The sequence below is a fragment of the Hydractinia symbiolongicarpus genome, chromosome 1 (genome assembly GCF_029227915.1).
Source record: "Hydractinia symbiolongicarpus strain clone_291-10 chromosome 1, HSymV2.1, whole genome shotgun sequence".
Classification (NCBI taxonomy): domain Eukaryota; kingdom Metazoa; phylum Cnidaria; class Hydrozoa; order Anthoathecata; family Hydractiniidae; genus Hydractinia; species Hydractinia symbiolongicarpus.
In genome coordinates, this window is record NC_079875.1 from 9,352,343 (window position 1) to 9,369,433 (window position 17,091).

General features: G+C 32.7%; 3 protein-coding genes across 4 annotated transcripts; 1 reads left to right on the forward strand and 2 right to left on the reverse strand.

The window, feature by feature from the left end:
• Nucleotides 1–707: 707 nt before the first annotated feature.
• LOC130648117 (E3 ubiquitin-protein ligase TRIM56-like) lies at nucleotides 708–5,565 on the reverse strand. Its single transcript, XM_057454174.1, has 5 exons — nucleotides 5,300–5,565; nucleotides 4,097–5,004; nucleotides 3,966–4,020; nucleotides 2,947–2,999; nucleotides 708–874 (listed from the first exon to the last, which is right to left on the reverse strand). The coding sequence occupies exons 1-5, from the start codon at nucleotides 5,563–5,565 to the stop codon at nucleotides 708–710; spliced, it is 1,449 nt and encodes a 482-aa protein (XP_057310157.1).
• Nucleotides 5,566–11,575: 6,010 nt separating this feature from the next.
• Nucleotides 11,576–12,898, reverse strand: LOC130625597 (potassium channel subfamily K member 2-like). The gene is made up of 2 exons (XM_057441040.1): nucleotides 12,443–12,898; nucleotides 11,576–12,364 (listed from the first exon to the last, which is right to left on the reverse strand). The coding sequence occupies exons 1-2, from the start codon at nucleotides 12,804–12,806 to the stop codon at nucleotides 11,838–11,840; spliced, it is 891 nt and encodes a 296-aa protein (XP_057297023.1). The 5' UTR covers nucleotides 12,807–12,898; the 3' UTR covers nucleotides 11,576–11,837.
• Nucleotides 12,899–14,705: 1,807 nt separating this feature from the next.
• On the forward strand, nucleotides 14,706–16,309 carry LOC130636686 (uncharacterized). 2 transcript variants are annotated; one of them, XM_057446494.1, is made up of 3 exons: nucleotides 14,706–14,894; nucleotides 15,258–15,323; nucleotides 15,507–16,309. In XM_057446494.1, exons 1-3 carry the CDS (start codon nucleotides 14,891–14,893, stop codon nucleotides 16,055–16,057), a joined length of 621 nt encoding a protein of 206 aa, XP_057302477.1. In that variant the 5' UTR covers nucleotides 14,706–14,890; the 3' UTR covers nucleotides 16,058–16,309. The 2 variants fall into 2 exon arrangements, with proteins under 2 accessions (XP_057302477.1, XP_057302485.1); XM_057446502.1 differs by lacking the exon at nucleotides 15,258–15,323.
• The last annotated feature ends 782 nt before the right edge of the window (nucleotides 16,310–17,091 follow it).

Sequence of the window (17,091 nt, forward strand, 5' to 3'; positions counted from 1 at the left end):
GTTTAAACTTGTGATAAAAATAAGAAAAATAAAAGTTCTAACCTCGCGATATGTAGAATTTATGTGAAAATTCGACAAAACGTTATGAAAATATAATTTAGCGTTAAAAGTAACCAAAATGATAAAAATTTAGGTGATTCCGAAGCAGTTTTTTATTGCACGGTAGAAACAGTTCTTTGGAATAATTGACCAAACTTTCAATTTTTTATGTTACTTAAATAAACGTTTAGTAGGTTCAGGTAGGTTTTTAGCAAGATCATAAGCTGTTTCATTACGTCTGTTTCGTATGTTCACATCAATGCCTGGTGTCGATAACAGAAATTTAACACATTCAACATGACCATTTTTAGATGCATAATGTAATGGAGTGTAACCGTCAAAGTTTCGCATGTTAATATCAATACCTGGTATCGATAACAGCAATTTAACACATTCAATGTGACTGTTACTAGATGCCTCATGTAATGGCGTGCAACCGCAATCGTTTCGTATGTTTACATTAATACCTGGTATCGATAACAGCAACTTAACACATTCCATATGACCATTACTAGATTGCTTCATATAATGGCGTGTTTTCGTCAAAGTCGCTGTAGTTAATATTTGTGACGTCATGATTAATTAGAACTTTTAAAACATTATGATGACCACAACTAGCACTGATGTGATATGCATTCCATGTATTGCTTTCCGTAGCATACACATCACTACCAGCATCTATCAAAACTTTCACTATTGATGGTTGTGTTGTGGTATGCTGCTCCTATCAACAGTGTACTTTTATAACGATTTCTTATTGTAACGATATTTGGATTGTTGATAAGAATTGAACTTAATGTTCCAATATCTTCATCTTTTATCATTTTTTCAAGTTCTAGATTAAGTAATAATTAATCCATCAAGATCAATGTATTAAAAACAAAAACTACAAAGTTAGTGACACTTCTTTTTATTCTTAAAACGTCATAAGTAGCACCCATAAGTTTATTGTATTGTTTAAGGTAATTTAAGTAGTGGCAAAATAAATAATAAAAGATAAACTATTAAATTTAATCACAAAAATCACACAAACTATCGGCTTTTGTAATTTAGTATGGAGTTATTTGAGGGACAAAATTCATGCTTGGTGCTCGACGTGTCGTGATTCTAATCGTCGTGATGCTCTTTGTCGTACGCACAGTTTTCATCGTAACGTATTATTGTTGTCGTGTGATTTCACTTTTAATGTTATACGTTCTACAGACATTTGTGTGAGTTAAATATTAACTGACTAGCTAGCTTTCTGGTTTCTGTTCATTGTATTGAGCAGAGCATAACAAGACACCAGAGGGAAGTAGAAGCGGGCATTTTGATTATATATTGTTTGTGGTATTTTTTTATATAAGAAGGTCAGGCTAAAATTTTGCAAAGTTAAGGAAATATTTAAGAAATATTGTCAGGCTGAATTGTTAAGAAACATAGTTTAAAAAACATCAAACACACAAGGAACATTTTTGTCAAAATAATAGCTTAAAAGCAATCTAAACATCTGCAAACAAATAAAAGATGCTGCCATAATAATGCTTTCTCAAGTCGAAAAGTTGCACGAGAAATGAGTTAAGCTTCCAAGATGAGTTGATCCTATTTACCCATGCTAAAAATTTCTTCTAAATACAGTTTACAGTTAGGTACAACGGCTTTGCAATCTGATTATCTTCTCCTATTCAGACAAAAAATTCTTCTGAAGGTGAATGTACGTATTTTGGCTAACCACATCATTTTTTCAAAAAATATCCATAATTTGGAGAAAATAACATTTTTCTCTTTTCCAAGTCCTTAAAATGGAGGAATAAGCGAATGGTCAAGTGTTTCGCAAAATAGTCACAACCCCTGAAGGTGCACTAGATTTTTCCTGCCCAACAACGACAACACCCTTATTGGAACCGCCCAGAAACCAATACATTTTTGTTTTGTACTTTTATGTACTGTTATTTCAATCATCAATCAAGGAACAATCCGACAAGTATTTAAGATATATTGCCTTTCCAAAAAAATGTTGTGCACATTTGCTCAACATGGGGTGAATAGGGTTAATCTAAACAATATTTTTAGAAACATTTAAGAAACACTTCAGGCTCAAATTAAGAGAAATTAAGACACACTGAGCCTGAACGCAATATTTATGTTTCTTTTATAAAAGACCGTGTAGCTAACTATCTCAGGGATATTGTAATAACTTATAATGCATATGTTGGACACGCAAGTCCAGCTATATATTTATCATTAATTTAGGTTCAATATCTCACTTAGACCTTGTGCTTTAATCCCACCCAATTTCGCTAGACTGGACAAAACTTTTGGCTCCAACTCACACTTGTAGGGCTCTTGTGGCGATTTCTTGAAATTAGCTCACAAAGTAAGTTATTCCATGCAAAAGAACATGAAGGGAAGTACAATGCAACGAACATAATACAAAGAGTTATACGACTCGACGAAACGTGAAATTACATAATAAAGAATAACGCCACGAATCCTACGATGCAACAAAAGCTACGCCGTAAAGAATAATACAAAACCACAACGAAAACCATGTGTCGTAGTTTTCGTTGTGGTGTGCTATCTTTAGTGTATTATACCACGACAATGAAAACCAAGCTACAAAGACTATTATGAAGCGACACAAAGCATAACTACGTGGCGAAGAGCAGAAATGAATACTGTCCCCAAATAACGCTTTAATTTGAGGCAAACAGTTAAGAGGTTTAAGTGTGTCCAGTGCTTTAACCTATTTTTTTGGGTTGGCTGAAAAATTAAATTATGTGCCGACAACCTTGCATTCTGGCTTCTTAAGAGTTCTTCTAGCAGTAGAAGAACTCTGAGCTACTCAACTCTCATAAGAAATTGGCCGTTTCGTAGGTGGCACATATTGAAACCAGCTCGAAAGGTTAAACAAATCAAAAAGCTTACCCTCAAATGTGTAAGACTTTGTATTCAGCGATTCTCTTTTCGACTTTACATCTCTAAAACAAAAATCCATACAGATAACTTCTTTTACGACTTTAATAATCATGCAAATTGAGCTTTGCAAATTGAGTTTAAGCCACCTTGTTTTAGCGCAGTATGTTTTAAAACACATTTCATTACTAGAATTTGTGACAGAAAAGGAAGGGTAACGATTGTAGATAGTAGGAGAATTAGTAGTGAAAAAACATTTTCATAAATGTTGTGCCTACAGGCGTGAGACTAATGCTACTTTGTTTGTTTAGTTCTTGAGAAATTCACTGCCTTGTTTGATTGTTAGCGAAGAGCTTTTTTCCATCCCGTCCCTTACATATTTCCACTACAGCCTTCCACATAAATAGCGAGATAAACATTTTCACCCCTTACATATTTCCACTACAGCCTTCCACATAAATAGCGAGATAAACATTTTCACCCGCTTTAATTTGGACTTGCTTTTACTGTCTCCTTTCTTGTATTTTAGTCCAAATTCTATTACTAGCGTTTTAAGGTAAAATGATGTGTAGATGCTTACTATTCTTTCTAATCAGCTTTGTGAAATTGAATTGCAATCAACCCGACAGGCATAGCGCTACAGCTAAACCGTGCTGCGCACGTTTAGTAAATTACTTGATTTGGCGGAAAATATATTTTGACATGCAAAAAAATTTATTCAATGAATTTTCAAAAGTAATGAAACAAACAAACATCTTTTATAATAAGTTGAAGTCAATACAATAAGAATCCAAAATAGATCTACGAATGTAAGTTATATTAAGCCATGCTGCATGAAGGGATAAATACATTAAACATTTTTTTACTTTTGTAAACACTTCAAATCAGTTGTGATAGCTTTCCTCTGTACTTTCAAGCGATTTCTTCAGAGGAAAAAAATTTTCACATTCTGAAATTGGACTTTTCATAATTTGCAAATATAAAGAAGAGAAAAATACGTTTTAGCAAGAATTTACATTAGATGAGCTAACCTTGTTGGCTTTTTCAAACAACCAAAATTTACTTTTCCAATTGATTCTTTGTAACCTATAAAACACATTTAAGATGTTTACGTGGCTTAAGTAGAATTTTAAGGAAATAAAATAAATCAACATAAAAATACCTTTCATTTCCCCAAGTAAATTTTTCAAATTACTTTCTAATTGTGCATGGTTAGGTAGTTTTTCAATTTTATCCATTGTACTTTTGTAAACAGAACATTTGTAAGGATTTACAAAGTTTACATCACTGACAGAGATTTTTAGTTCACCCAATGGGTTTTTCAAACAATCTTGTTCATTTAAGGATGCAAAATGCATATTATAACTTGGGATAACTCTTGGTAAAGAAGATAGACTGCGAAGTTTTCTTTCAATTTCCAACTTCTTGGCAACTAATTCAAAGTGATATTTTAAGTTAAGTTCTTTTATGTCTTTTAAAAATTCCGGTATTCTAGTGCAGTGTCCACTTAAAATTATTTCATATTTAAATTCTTCCATCTTTTGATCAAATCTTAGCAGCAGATTTTCCTCTTCCGTGTTTAGTATTTTCAGATAATCTTCTATTCTTTTCAACTTTCTGACTTTCAATTCACGAACAAATGCTTCTCTGCTACTATTGAGATTATTTAAAGATCCATAATATTGTTTTGTCAAGTTCTCCATTACCACTTTTGTTTCATCAAACGATGCTAGGAAGGACTGAATTAAATTCCTTGCTTCTTCGCCAAATTCAGCAACTGATTTTCTTTCGTGATTCTTATGGCTTCTGTGTATACAGTATACGCATGTAAACTTATTGTCACAGTCAATACAAACAAATCTTCCAAGGAAGTTATGTTCCTCACACAATGGTTGCATTTCTTTCAATTTTTCATTAAAAGTAACATTGGTAAACGATTTGTTGGTGCAAGAATGAATTATTTGACATTTGTTACAAATCTTTGCACCGCACGTTGTACAAGAGTGGCCGACAATTCGCTTGCATTCTTTGCTTTGCTGACATTGCGAATTAACTTTTTCAACATTTGACCTGCAAAATCAAAACTATCCGTTTTAATTCTACAATTTGTTATATTTGAAGTCTTTTCTAAAGTTACTCTTCTTTTCGGAAATGTATGGTAAGTAAAACTATTAATTTTCAGTATTTATCATTCTCCTATCTTCAAAGAGCTAAATAATCTCTTTGAGAGCTCACATAAATGAAATAAAAAATATGATAGCCAGTTTAAGTGTTGTATACACTGTTAGAAGACATACATATGAGTGTTGTCTTCTTATGTTTTAAACTTAATTTTGTTTATTAGAATGTAGAAAAACGTACTTACAGTTCATTCAGAATGTCATTCAATACATATCTTGTCATTAGCGATGATGTTGTTTCGTGTGGATCTAGTTTAGTTTTCATGGGACATCTTAATGGACAGTGTATTTCAGCACTTCCGTCTTCGTTAAATATGGCTAGGTCATCTAAACAATTTTGACAATACGTATGCCCACAGTATAGCTGCTTTGGATTATGATACGTTTCTAAGCAGATCTTACATTCCAATAACGAAGAAAGTTGGGCCGCAGTTGCTCCAGACAAAGCCATTGTGATTGATGTGTTTTTCAATATGCCTAAAGAGATATAGGATACATTGGTGTAGTTAAAAATAGTAAAAACGTGAGTTTAAATGACACTCAAATTAGATTTGTAGTATGCAGGTCATAAAATGCTATTTTTAATATAATACCACAATGTTACGGCAAATGTGATGTTTCTATTCTACACCCACCATCGCTACTACTTTTTAAAACAATAACTCCCAAATAGGATTGCAGTAGATGCTAGAAGTTATTTATCCCCCGCTTACGCCTGTAAAGACTATACTGACTGGATTAATCGAATTACAAAATATAGTTTGAAGCTTGTTCTATAAATCGATTTTTACCTTAAATATCATCCCAGCGTTATAACTTTTATCATTTACATAAGATCTAAATTTCCAACGCAGTCATTAAAATCTTATTTGAAATATTTAAAAATTCTTCTTATGATTATGTCATAATCAATGGAATTTAATGAAACGTTAGTCAACACATAGTCAACCATATCTTCTTTAGTATAAAATTCTCTTAAAAAGTATTTCATAATCGATGTAATTAAAAGTAACCTTAAATCATTGTTGTTAATTTTTAGAAATGTATATGGGCATTCTGACATTTATTTGAAACCAACAGATCTTATTCAAAAATTTTAGATTTTGAATAAGATCTTCCCAATCAATAGAATTTTTTGTTGTCATGGTGTGCCTTTAGCTTGTACCACACTCCATTGCTGCTTCAGTACAGCTTAGCGTTGTCATAGCGAGTATTACGTATAGTTTCGCGCCATTTAACACGTTGTTGGTACCAGTTTGCAGCTTGATATCGACAACTTGATTCTAAAATCATTAGTTTTGTCATTTTTATGCAATAAATTAAGTTTTTACAGCTGCATGTGGCTTAGGTATTAGGTTAAACCCTCTGGTAATATAAGAAAAACAGTTTTACAAAAATGCAACTTTCATTTTCATTTCATGTTTGATTATCCAAAAACTATTTGAGTTAGTTGTTAAGCTGGAAAACTTTGTGTTGAGGTAATGAGCTGACGTAAATGTGTACATCCCAATTGAAATTGAGGTTTACTTTAAGGTCAGCATATTTATTAACTGTAAGGTGGGCAACTTCTACTAGGGTTAAGTCTTAGATTTCTCTACAGTTAGAAAGAACCAAGTGCAAATTAGTATTTAGGCATCAGTTTAAGGCTATTACATTCTTAATTATTTTTCTGTATAAATATATCTTCTTTTAACAACGAGACAACGAGAATAATTATACTAATAATTAAACGAACTATTTGAATCCACTTTTCGTTTCTTTGTGTAATTTTTCGATGTGATATTGTTTCACATTATTGTAAAATGTTTTTGAGATGCTTTATTTCGCAACTATATACTTGTGTTTTCCTGGCTGTGTGTTCATTCCTACTAGCTATATTACATCAAGTCAACAAACATAAACATATGGAAAAACAAACTATATTTAAGGTTTTTCACATTCCAAAATATAAGTGCAAATTAAGAACATTACATCATAACCTTGTGCCCATGAAATACATAATTACTTGTTTTGTTTCTTTTCAGAAGACCAGAACATTTTTTATCATATTTTAAATAAAAAAGAATTAAACAATTCTAAAATTTCTTCGAAATATAGTTTTCTTATGTAAACATGGTGTAGCATTTTAAACGGTTTTTTGCTTGAGACAGCTAAAAAGTTTATGCGGTCATATTTCACTAGTGAAATATGACATATTTTCATGACATATCTCTTCTTAGGCTATCCTTGAGAGATTTTGTGCTAATGATAATCACATAAAAGACATAAAAGTATTTTTCAGCAAGTAATTATGCCTCAAGATGTTTTGACAAAATGTCAAGAGTGCTGTAATTATTTTGAAAGAAATTTGTGCTAAAAGCTGTGATTATACACACAATATTCACTATGGAAAATTTAGGCGTATAAAATTTTAACTTACTAGTCGTTAGCCCGTGGAAAAATCCACGGGTTCGCCCGTCTTTTTTATACCGCATTGCGTGCGTCTCGCTACCTGCGCAGTTAAGTTACCATTTTGCGTGACAGACAGACGGACGGTCAGACGTATACGGGGATTATAATATAGACTAGTCGTTGCCCGTGGAAAAATCCACGGGTTCGCCCGTCCTTTAAATTTACCCGTCGCAACAAAGCGGATAAAAATATATCGCATTTGATATTCGTGTTTCCGTAACATCATTTTCTAACTCAGCGGGGGGTCCGCGCAGAGACAGACAAAATACGGCTATTATTAAAGAGATTTTGAATTTTGCAAATGTTTTTTTTTTTTTTTTTTTTTTAAATGTACTCACATCCGAAAGAAGTCGTTTCAATTTGAATACAACCAGACTGCAAAAAAGTCAAGTTACAAAACCTAAAACCTATCTAAAACAGGACAATAATCTTTTATCAAAAGTTCCCTGCTAAAGCATAAAATCACATAAAATAAAGTCGACAAAAACATAGTTATAAAAACAAGAACTTACTAAAACTTTATTTCGCCGAAGGTGTTTCTATATACTTAAGCTTTCTTTAACATATCTTTTCATCCGCTTTTATTTACGACGCTGACACAACACACACATCGTATCTCATCAAAGCAATCCTTGTTATTAAAATAAAGATCTGGCACACGCTAATCACATTGACGCTTGTAATTTATGATAATTATGACTGAGAAATAATATATGCACACTGTTTTCCGAGTAAAAACTCATATTTGTCAGGCGCCGGAAGTTTTGTATACACAAAGAAGAGGAGCATGACAATCGATTTCTGATGTTATGGATAGACCAGCTTAGGCTTTACTTCAGCATTACGAAGGCTCATAGATAAAAGATAGTAATTTCAACCCTACTTTATATAATTTATGTGGATGGTTTAGTTGACCACAATACTACAGGTGTTTATTCTTTGCTGCATTACTGCTGCTACCTCTGTGAAATATAATTCGTATTCGTTTGACTGAAATGTTCTTTTTAGTCGTTTTTTTCGCCGTTCTTGAGATTAAAAAAAAAAAAAAAATGGGGAAAATTCGAGTCCTAAAGACGAGAATTGCAGGAAACACCCGTTTCTTTAACCTTGAGATTTAGATTATCTGGAAGGACAACGTATTGTTATATTGTAATTACAGGTGGCCACTACTCGACTGTAAACTCCTTGAAATGGAATATGCTACTGAAAATTTTGAAAATTCTAGTTGCAAAGAAAATGAAGGATAATTATTCGAAATATGGTTTTTGTTTAGCTCAGTACTTTTAGTTCTACAGCCCCAGAATTAACATAAGAGAAATTTTCGGATTTTTACCTATTTCTCGAAATAGCTAAACAGCATCACTTGGCTAGTGTTTCGCAATTTCTACTTTGACAGGGGTGAGACCGAGTAGCCTACTTCGAAAATGCGATAGCTGTACTTTCCACAATTTCCGTATCGTAGAACAATCCACCTTAACACACGAAAATATGATGGAATTGGAAATGGTAACGTCAGCAAAAATTGATACCTTTTTATGATTTTTGATTTAACTAAAGAAACTAAGATGACTGAAAAGTTCGGAGTGCCTGTTACTAAGATGGAAACGGAGTTCTTATTTGTTTGTCCTTGGAAATTCCCGGTCCTTTCCCCAATCTCTTCTGTCCAGGGTTTTCAGGTTATAGAAACTATTTATATTCGTTATTCTCAGTAAAGTTTCTTTTTGGCAAATACATTAATAGATTTATTTAAAATTATTTATCCTGGATAGCCTACACGTTATTTTCCGCGTTGAAAGCTAATATTCTGCCACAAGGCTAGTAGTCTATAAACTTCCGGAACTGTTCGGAATTACTTTCTTAAAATGAGTGGCCACTTTGAGCTGCAAGTTTCAATAACTTTAATTTTGAAACAAACCAAGAGTACATTGAACAGTGCCGATAATATTATCTATAATAATACTTTTTGCTAAAGATACACGAATCAGCAAATATCCGACGGAATATGCACGATAGACGAACGCGTGGATTATGCCTCGAGCTAACGAATACTCTCGTGTTATCAATAATAAGGGGGAATTACGAAAAATTGTGGACAATAAAATCCACTTTGCAAAAGTTACAGACAGAAACAAGTTTTCGTATCATTGTATAGACCAGTATATAAGTTTTCGAAAAATCCACTTAAGCAGAGAAACAATGGGAAAAAATCCGTCATTTGAATTTTCATGACGTCAACAATAGCCTGTCAGTGCACAAATATGTTCCGTCTTAGTGTAGAGCTTAGACAACAACAAAAAATTGGTTATAAAAATGTTTTTAGGGTTTAATTAGCAATTACTTTCATTGGATAACACTTAAACTTATGATAAAATAATGTTTGGAATTATGTGCTTTCTATGAACGGTTAAGGAAATATTAAGGTTTAAGGTTTTTGCTGAGGTCAGCAAAAACTCACTGATGTGCAAAAATAATTGTTTGAAAATTTACTTACTCGTTGCCCTTATTGTGTAGAGCTTAAAATATTAGTCATGAAAATGTATAACATAATACCTTTTTGACCAACGGTTTCAGAGATATTGGGTTTTAAAGATCTTGTAAAGACATTATCAATCCTCTTTTCTGAAACGGTCCTAGATTGATCCTAGATGGTCTCTATTTACTCACGCGGGAGTTAAAACTATTTTCAACCGTTTCCAAGTAATTTGTCTTAAAAGTTGACGTTAAATTAATGTTATTTGCCGATTAGCATATAAGACATGCATTTCTAGCGACTTCAAAGAACAATGAACACATCTACCATAAGTGACACAGACGCATCGTATTGTTATACAAGAATAGTCAATAAGCCCGTTGGAAAATCCACTTAGGCAAATGAAAAAACGAGAATGAACGCTGTTTAAATTTTGATGATTTCAATAAGTTTGGATGATGTCAGCAAAGACCCTCAAATGTACTGAATTCTCCTTAGATTTTTTTTACAGTTACTTTCGTTGCAAAGAGCTTAAAACGCTATTTAAGAAAATATATAAGACCATGTTCTTTCGATGACCGGTTTTAGAGGAATTTTCGATGACATCATTCTGTTTGTGAAGAAACAGATGGCTTTTGGGAAATTGGCCCATTTTATCTCAGGTAGTCTCTGGTTACCTGCACGATGAGAATAACTCACGTCATCACATCTTTTCCAAGTTATTTGACCTCATAGTTATAATTAAAATGTAATGACTTGACTCAGTTAGTAAATATATCGACGTTCAGTTAGTGTATCGATGCCGTGCCGTCACGTCAGGAAAATTAATGAATAAGATATAACTTTTTCGGGTAAATCAGGGGGAAAATAAAGATATTTCCTATTAACATAAAGGACTAGTCAATAAGACCTGTTAAAAAATCCACCTAGGCAGAAGAAAGATAGAAAATATCCGTTGTTTGAATTTCGCTGAAGTCAGCAATGACCCGTTGTTACCGAAAAGTATTTTTTTTTTAGAAATCCATTCACTCATTGACTTTATTCTGTAGAGCTTTAAATTATTAATGAAATAATAAATAGGATTGAGTGCTCTTGACAAACGGTTAAGGAGCCATGGAGATTTAAGGTCGAACTACCAAAGGTTTTTTTTGTAAAAAAATGTTTCACAGTTACGGTTATTGCATAGAACTTGAATATCAATCAAGGAAATACATAGAATCATATATACTTTTGCTGAACGATTGAAGAGATATTGCTATTTAAATGGTTTTTGATGATCTAAGCAACCCGCTCATTCCGAAACAGATTGGGTAACTCAGGTTTTGGAAACTTACCTAATTTGGTCACAGGTGCTCCCTAGGTGCCTGCGCGTTGAAAAATAAAATGTTTTAGCCTTAACGTTATAACTTCAATGCAATAGATTTATTATTCTTATTAAATGCACTGACGTCAAAAAAGCATCGACATCCTGCCTCGTAACTTAATAAAAATTAACACGTCCTTTCTCGGCTTTTAAACCGTTAAGAAAAGTACTATGGGCACGAGATATTATTGTTCTACGCCTGGTTTAAATAGTGATGTTTGTAAACATGCTTAACACCTGCAGTTATACAGAAAAAATATATGATTGTTTTGACTAAATAAAAATTGTGTTACTCTTTGGAGTCAATGTTATATCTAGACACACTCTACGCCAGACACTGTTGTGAATATATACATAAATCGATCCGAATTATAATATTTTACCATAATACAAGTTTGCACTTAAGGATCACATAAAAATAAAACTGATTCATCTTCATCTAATTCGTTGCATGTTCATTAGTGACAGTGTACTTTCTTTTCTTCTTTTCATTAGTGGAATAACTTGACAACACATCACCAAGACTTGAGACTACTGAAGCAAACATACCCATGCCGGAGAAGAATGAAAGCATTGCAGGGAAAAACAACCACGGCTGTTTAATATACCTTTCATACTTATAATAATAGTCGCCAAAACCAATGGTTGTAAGAGATATAAATGAAAAATAGATCGAGTTTAGTAACGAGAATCCCTCTAATTGTTTTAAAGTGCTTAGTAAACTACACCACAACATTAGTAAGATGGCAAGACATGTTTGGATAACAAAGACTTTTATGGGAAACAGCTTGATATTTTTTCTTTTTAGAAAGCTGATTTCAAATACAATTAAAAAGTATTTTGTCATAGCAATCAATCCACGGGCTGCTGGGAGATATGTCCCAGCAGTTAATGCAATCCCAGGTATGGCGTAAATCATAGTAACTATTTTGCCGGTATCCGACCTGGTGACAACATTTCCATAACCTACAATAAGAAGAAAAAAAGTCACAAAAGAATACAAAAACAACCACCATCTTCAACAACAACAAAACAACTACTTACCTATGGTGCTAGCAACGGAGGAAGTATACATTGCCCACCTGCTAAATGCAAAAAGGTCCATCTTACAAGTAGGATTTTCCAGGTGATATATACTCTGGCAAAATTCACTTTCATAAGACAGTAATGAGCTGTTTAAATTTGCATGTTTGTTGGTGATGTTAAAACAAATTGCTTTCAGATTAATTTCAGCTTCAGTTAAAGAAACCGGAATCACATCGTAACACTCTTCGATATAAAAAAATAAAAATGCACCAAGCGTAACGTAGGTATTTACAAAAACAAGGAATAAAAGAAAGCGAAGTAGATTTCTTCGTGCTACTTTGGATAGCTCATTTAATTCTTGCTTGCAACTGGAGAGAGACATATCTTTTCCTTTGCGACGATTCGTTCGTTATTTTTTGTGTAACTTTGAAGAAATTTCTCAATGTTAAATTTAAAAGAAGAAGAGAAATGAGAAAGTCGAAATACACATTCTCTCATAAGAAGAACAATTAATTTCAATTTTTAATTAAAATAATAATTGATAATAACAATAACTCTATTGAAACAAATAATATATTTATGATACTATTATTCAAGATAAATTAAATTAACATTTCTTTTGAAATAAACAGATCTTGAAAGCCTAAAGAGTTCTGATTTTTAACTAGCCAACGATGGACTATTTTTTCTGGCATATTTACATAAAAAATAGGACTTACATTGAAAATCGAATGGGAAGATGCCATCACTGACTTTAAATTGACAGTTTAGATTCATCTACTTTATATATTAAACTTTTATGTAGAACTTAAAATCAAATGTTTGCTACCCTTCAAAGTTACCTGGTAATTTTACTTTAGGAAACAGTCTTTAAAACTTAGGTGACAAATTGTGACCAATATTCTTCAGGGGTCTTCTCAACGAGCAGATAAACTTTCTGAGAATAATTTAGTTATCACAATGGACCCTAAAGTCTTACTGTCGTTACTGCTATTTAAAAAAACTGATTAGTGTTTTCTTTTCACTTTCCCCCATTATAGTTACTATATTCCTGAATCTAGAGACAATATAGTATGGATATATATGGTATAGATAAAGTATAAAATAGATGCACATGGAAAGAATGTATAAACTAACGAAACACAGGTTTAAATACTGTGTGTACTATTCAACATAAAACTGGCAAACCATAGAGGTGGAAATAAATCCTAGTTTTACCACCATGAACAAAAAGATTGAACATTTGAAGATAGTGTCGTATTTTTTCTTACAACGGACTGTAACACTGTAGTTGTTTTAATTTGTTTCTCCAAAAAAAAGCTGCACAAACTAGAAAGGAAGTAATTAAGTAACGGTAAGTTTTAACATCCTTGGGGGTTCCATCCTAACTGTTGGCTCTTCCTCCCCTCCGACTGTAACTATGTTACATTACCGCAAGAGAAATGTATAGAATTGCTCTGACTTGCTTGCTTGCTACACAAGCCGGTTAGCACCTAATAGATGGCACCATATGGGCTGACAACACTGCAATTAAAGTGTGCTTGTGTGGGGAAACGAACCTGAAACCTTATGATTACAAGTCGAATGCCACTACGTGAACTATGAATTCGTTAAACGGGAAAAGTTTAGGGTTTTATTTTTTTCTTGAGGAGACAGACTTGTGGGTGGGACTCTTATTTACAATTTGAAGTTTTATTGAAAAACAGTGTTGTGTTAGGCAACATATCCATCCAAAACTTATCGAGGAACGTTGATAATGGGCTGCCCAATTGTAACAAGCAAGAACACACGATACCAGATACTATCTTTATTTTCTATTGCAGCGGGGCAAGTTGGACTTTGGACCCTCTGTTCTTAGTTGCAAACATACAAAAATTGCTTAAAAGAGAAGGCTACTTTGATAGATTCATCGCTTATCTTGGCACCTTTTTGATTACATTTAGGTATCAATATTAAATCCTAGACCCCCTGGACCCCGCATTACGTTACGACTCGCGAAATTTAAAGTCGCTTCGTGTTTGGCATGTTTTAGAACTTTATATAATTTTTCCCATCGTGATAATATAGTAAAGATGGTTCCTAATTCTGCTAAGAAACTCTAAAATCTCAATCTGATGGAAACCATGTCTTGTATGTCTTTGTCATGGAGTAGTTTATTATTTAATCGTTTAATTGTCCTTTAGAAACCACAAATCTCAGTTAATGTATTCTCTTTGTAAATCATTCACGTTTTGTGTAGTGTTTATACAAAACAGTTTTTTTATTTCCAAAGTAATACTTAACGTGTTATAAAAAAACAACTCCACATTAAGAATACATAACAAGTTACAAAAAAACGTCAATACATCAAAAATCGCAAGAGAACATCAATACATAACAACTTACAAGAAAATGTCAAAGTTCAAACGTGTAGTAGTAATAAATATTAACAAGACTTGATAAAAATTAAATCGTTTAAGTAACAAAATGGGTGTGTATTTTTTATTTTTTTAAATAAGCACTAATTTTAATAAAAAAATATATAAATATATATATTTTTTAATTGATACATGTTTGAAATGGTTTAATGTTAGCTTCAGTCTAAATATTTTACTTAAAGCTTATATATTAGCCCGGTTAATATTCGCCAGTAATTTCCGATTATATCTTAGTCAATATTTTCTGCGATTCAATATTATCTGCCTTCATAAACAGGTGGGTTCAAAAAGTGCAAAACTTTTACTCTATAAAGTGTCTTTCTAAAAAGAATGTTTCTACGCTGATTTCCAAAATTTTGATGAATGACCACAATATTAAGATAAAAAAAGTTACTTTCTACTATTGTGGTTCATAGGGAAATTGACGTTATGGGCTGGTATCGTACTGACCCCTGCAATCCCAATTGCATTAATAATATTAGGTAAGTATACTCTAGCTACACTACTCTACTGAATGTGGCTAGAGTACTTACTAGCTAGAGACTCTAGCTAGTAAACACTCTAGCTACATATTCCTAGACCATAAATTTTAAATTTTTGTGTGCCAATAAAACAACTTTAAATCTGACATCGTGTGTTGTAACTATAACCATAATTTTTTACAGGCCACAAGTATTACAACCAATGCGCATTGGAACCATGGGTGCCAAAATGTGTAATCATTAGTGGAGCATTAACGTTAGGTGTATACACAGTGGCTATAATTCTATCAGTCCTGAAGAAATTAAAAATAAAGAACAAAATCATACGTTTCCTGTTGATCGGCTTTTTGTTCTTATTGCTTCTAACTACATTCGTATGGCATTGCATTGCATCTCATTGGATATTTAGCAACTATAACGATTGGAAGGAAACAAAAAATGAACCAATCAGCAGATGTAATAACGGATTTTTTCAATTTGTTTATTTTATAATGATCCTTTTTTGGGTATTTGTCGGTATCGTAAGTTGTGCATTAGTATTTTCGAAGAAATCAAGAAAGAAGGCATGTTTTTCAGCAGACTGTGAAGATCTGGAGTGCGACCTTTGTACATGGAATCCGGGTTGTGAATGTGGCAATGCTAATTGTGACACCGGTTCGTGCGGTGATTGTGAGACAGGCTCTTGTGATTTTAGTGTTGGTTCATTCGATATAGGTGGTGGTGATGATGACTAAATTAAGAAATTGGTCTTGCACATTACTTATTCACTCCTTTTAAAGACACTTACTTCGAACACCTCGAGTCCATGCAGTCAAAGCGAAGAAAATTTAAATGTATTGGTAACTTGCTATAAAATAGTACTTTACATTTTCGCATAAGTCCGTCCTCTTAAACTTAAGTTTTACTTCACTAATTTGTGTATCCGTAATTGTATATATGGTAGCATCTCTGTTACAGCTAAAATGAAACGCCCAGAAAACTATTGATATATGTCAAAATTGCTGATACTTGACCGTTTACCCCCATTTTCTCTTGCCAATGTCGGTTTCATGTATAGCAAATTACTTGAAACACGCCAATATCCCTATATCGTGACTTAAACTTACGCTGGAGAAAAGAGAATTTTGGAAGGTGTTCCATTAATTTTGTTTTCAATTGTAGAGGAAGGTGGGGAAGTAGGTACGTTTTGCAATTATTGAAAGAAAGAAAGTGTGTTTATTGCTCATGGTTTGCAAATTTAATCTATAAGTTGTATTTTCTTCCTAACTATATTCACTTTTGACTACAGTTAAGGGTTATAAATTCCAAGAAGCGTTTTTTTTATTAGGTCTCAAGTCATATATTTATATTATATATTTCTATTCTAGGACTAGATTTAGTAATTTTCAATTGATTTAAGACACCAACAAGCGTGTCAAGTGTTGCTACACAAACTGTGTTATTTCCCGCAGAATCTGCAAAATTTATGTTATGTAACAATCGATACCCTTGGTTTCGAAAGTCCAAAAAGCAAAAAAACAAGGACATGCTGGTATTTTCTATGGTCTAACTAAATAATCTAAGTTCCTACGTTGCAAACAATGAAAACAGTCACCAGTTTAAATGCGCGTTCCTTGTAAGGAACATTCCACATATTTTTTTGCAGATAATTTTTTGTAACTAATATGGTCCATTTTAGATATTAATTTGAAAAAAGGAAAAAAAATGTTAAGGGTATAAATAATTGAAAGTTAAAAACGCAATGAATTGTAACCACTTTATAGCAAAC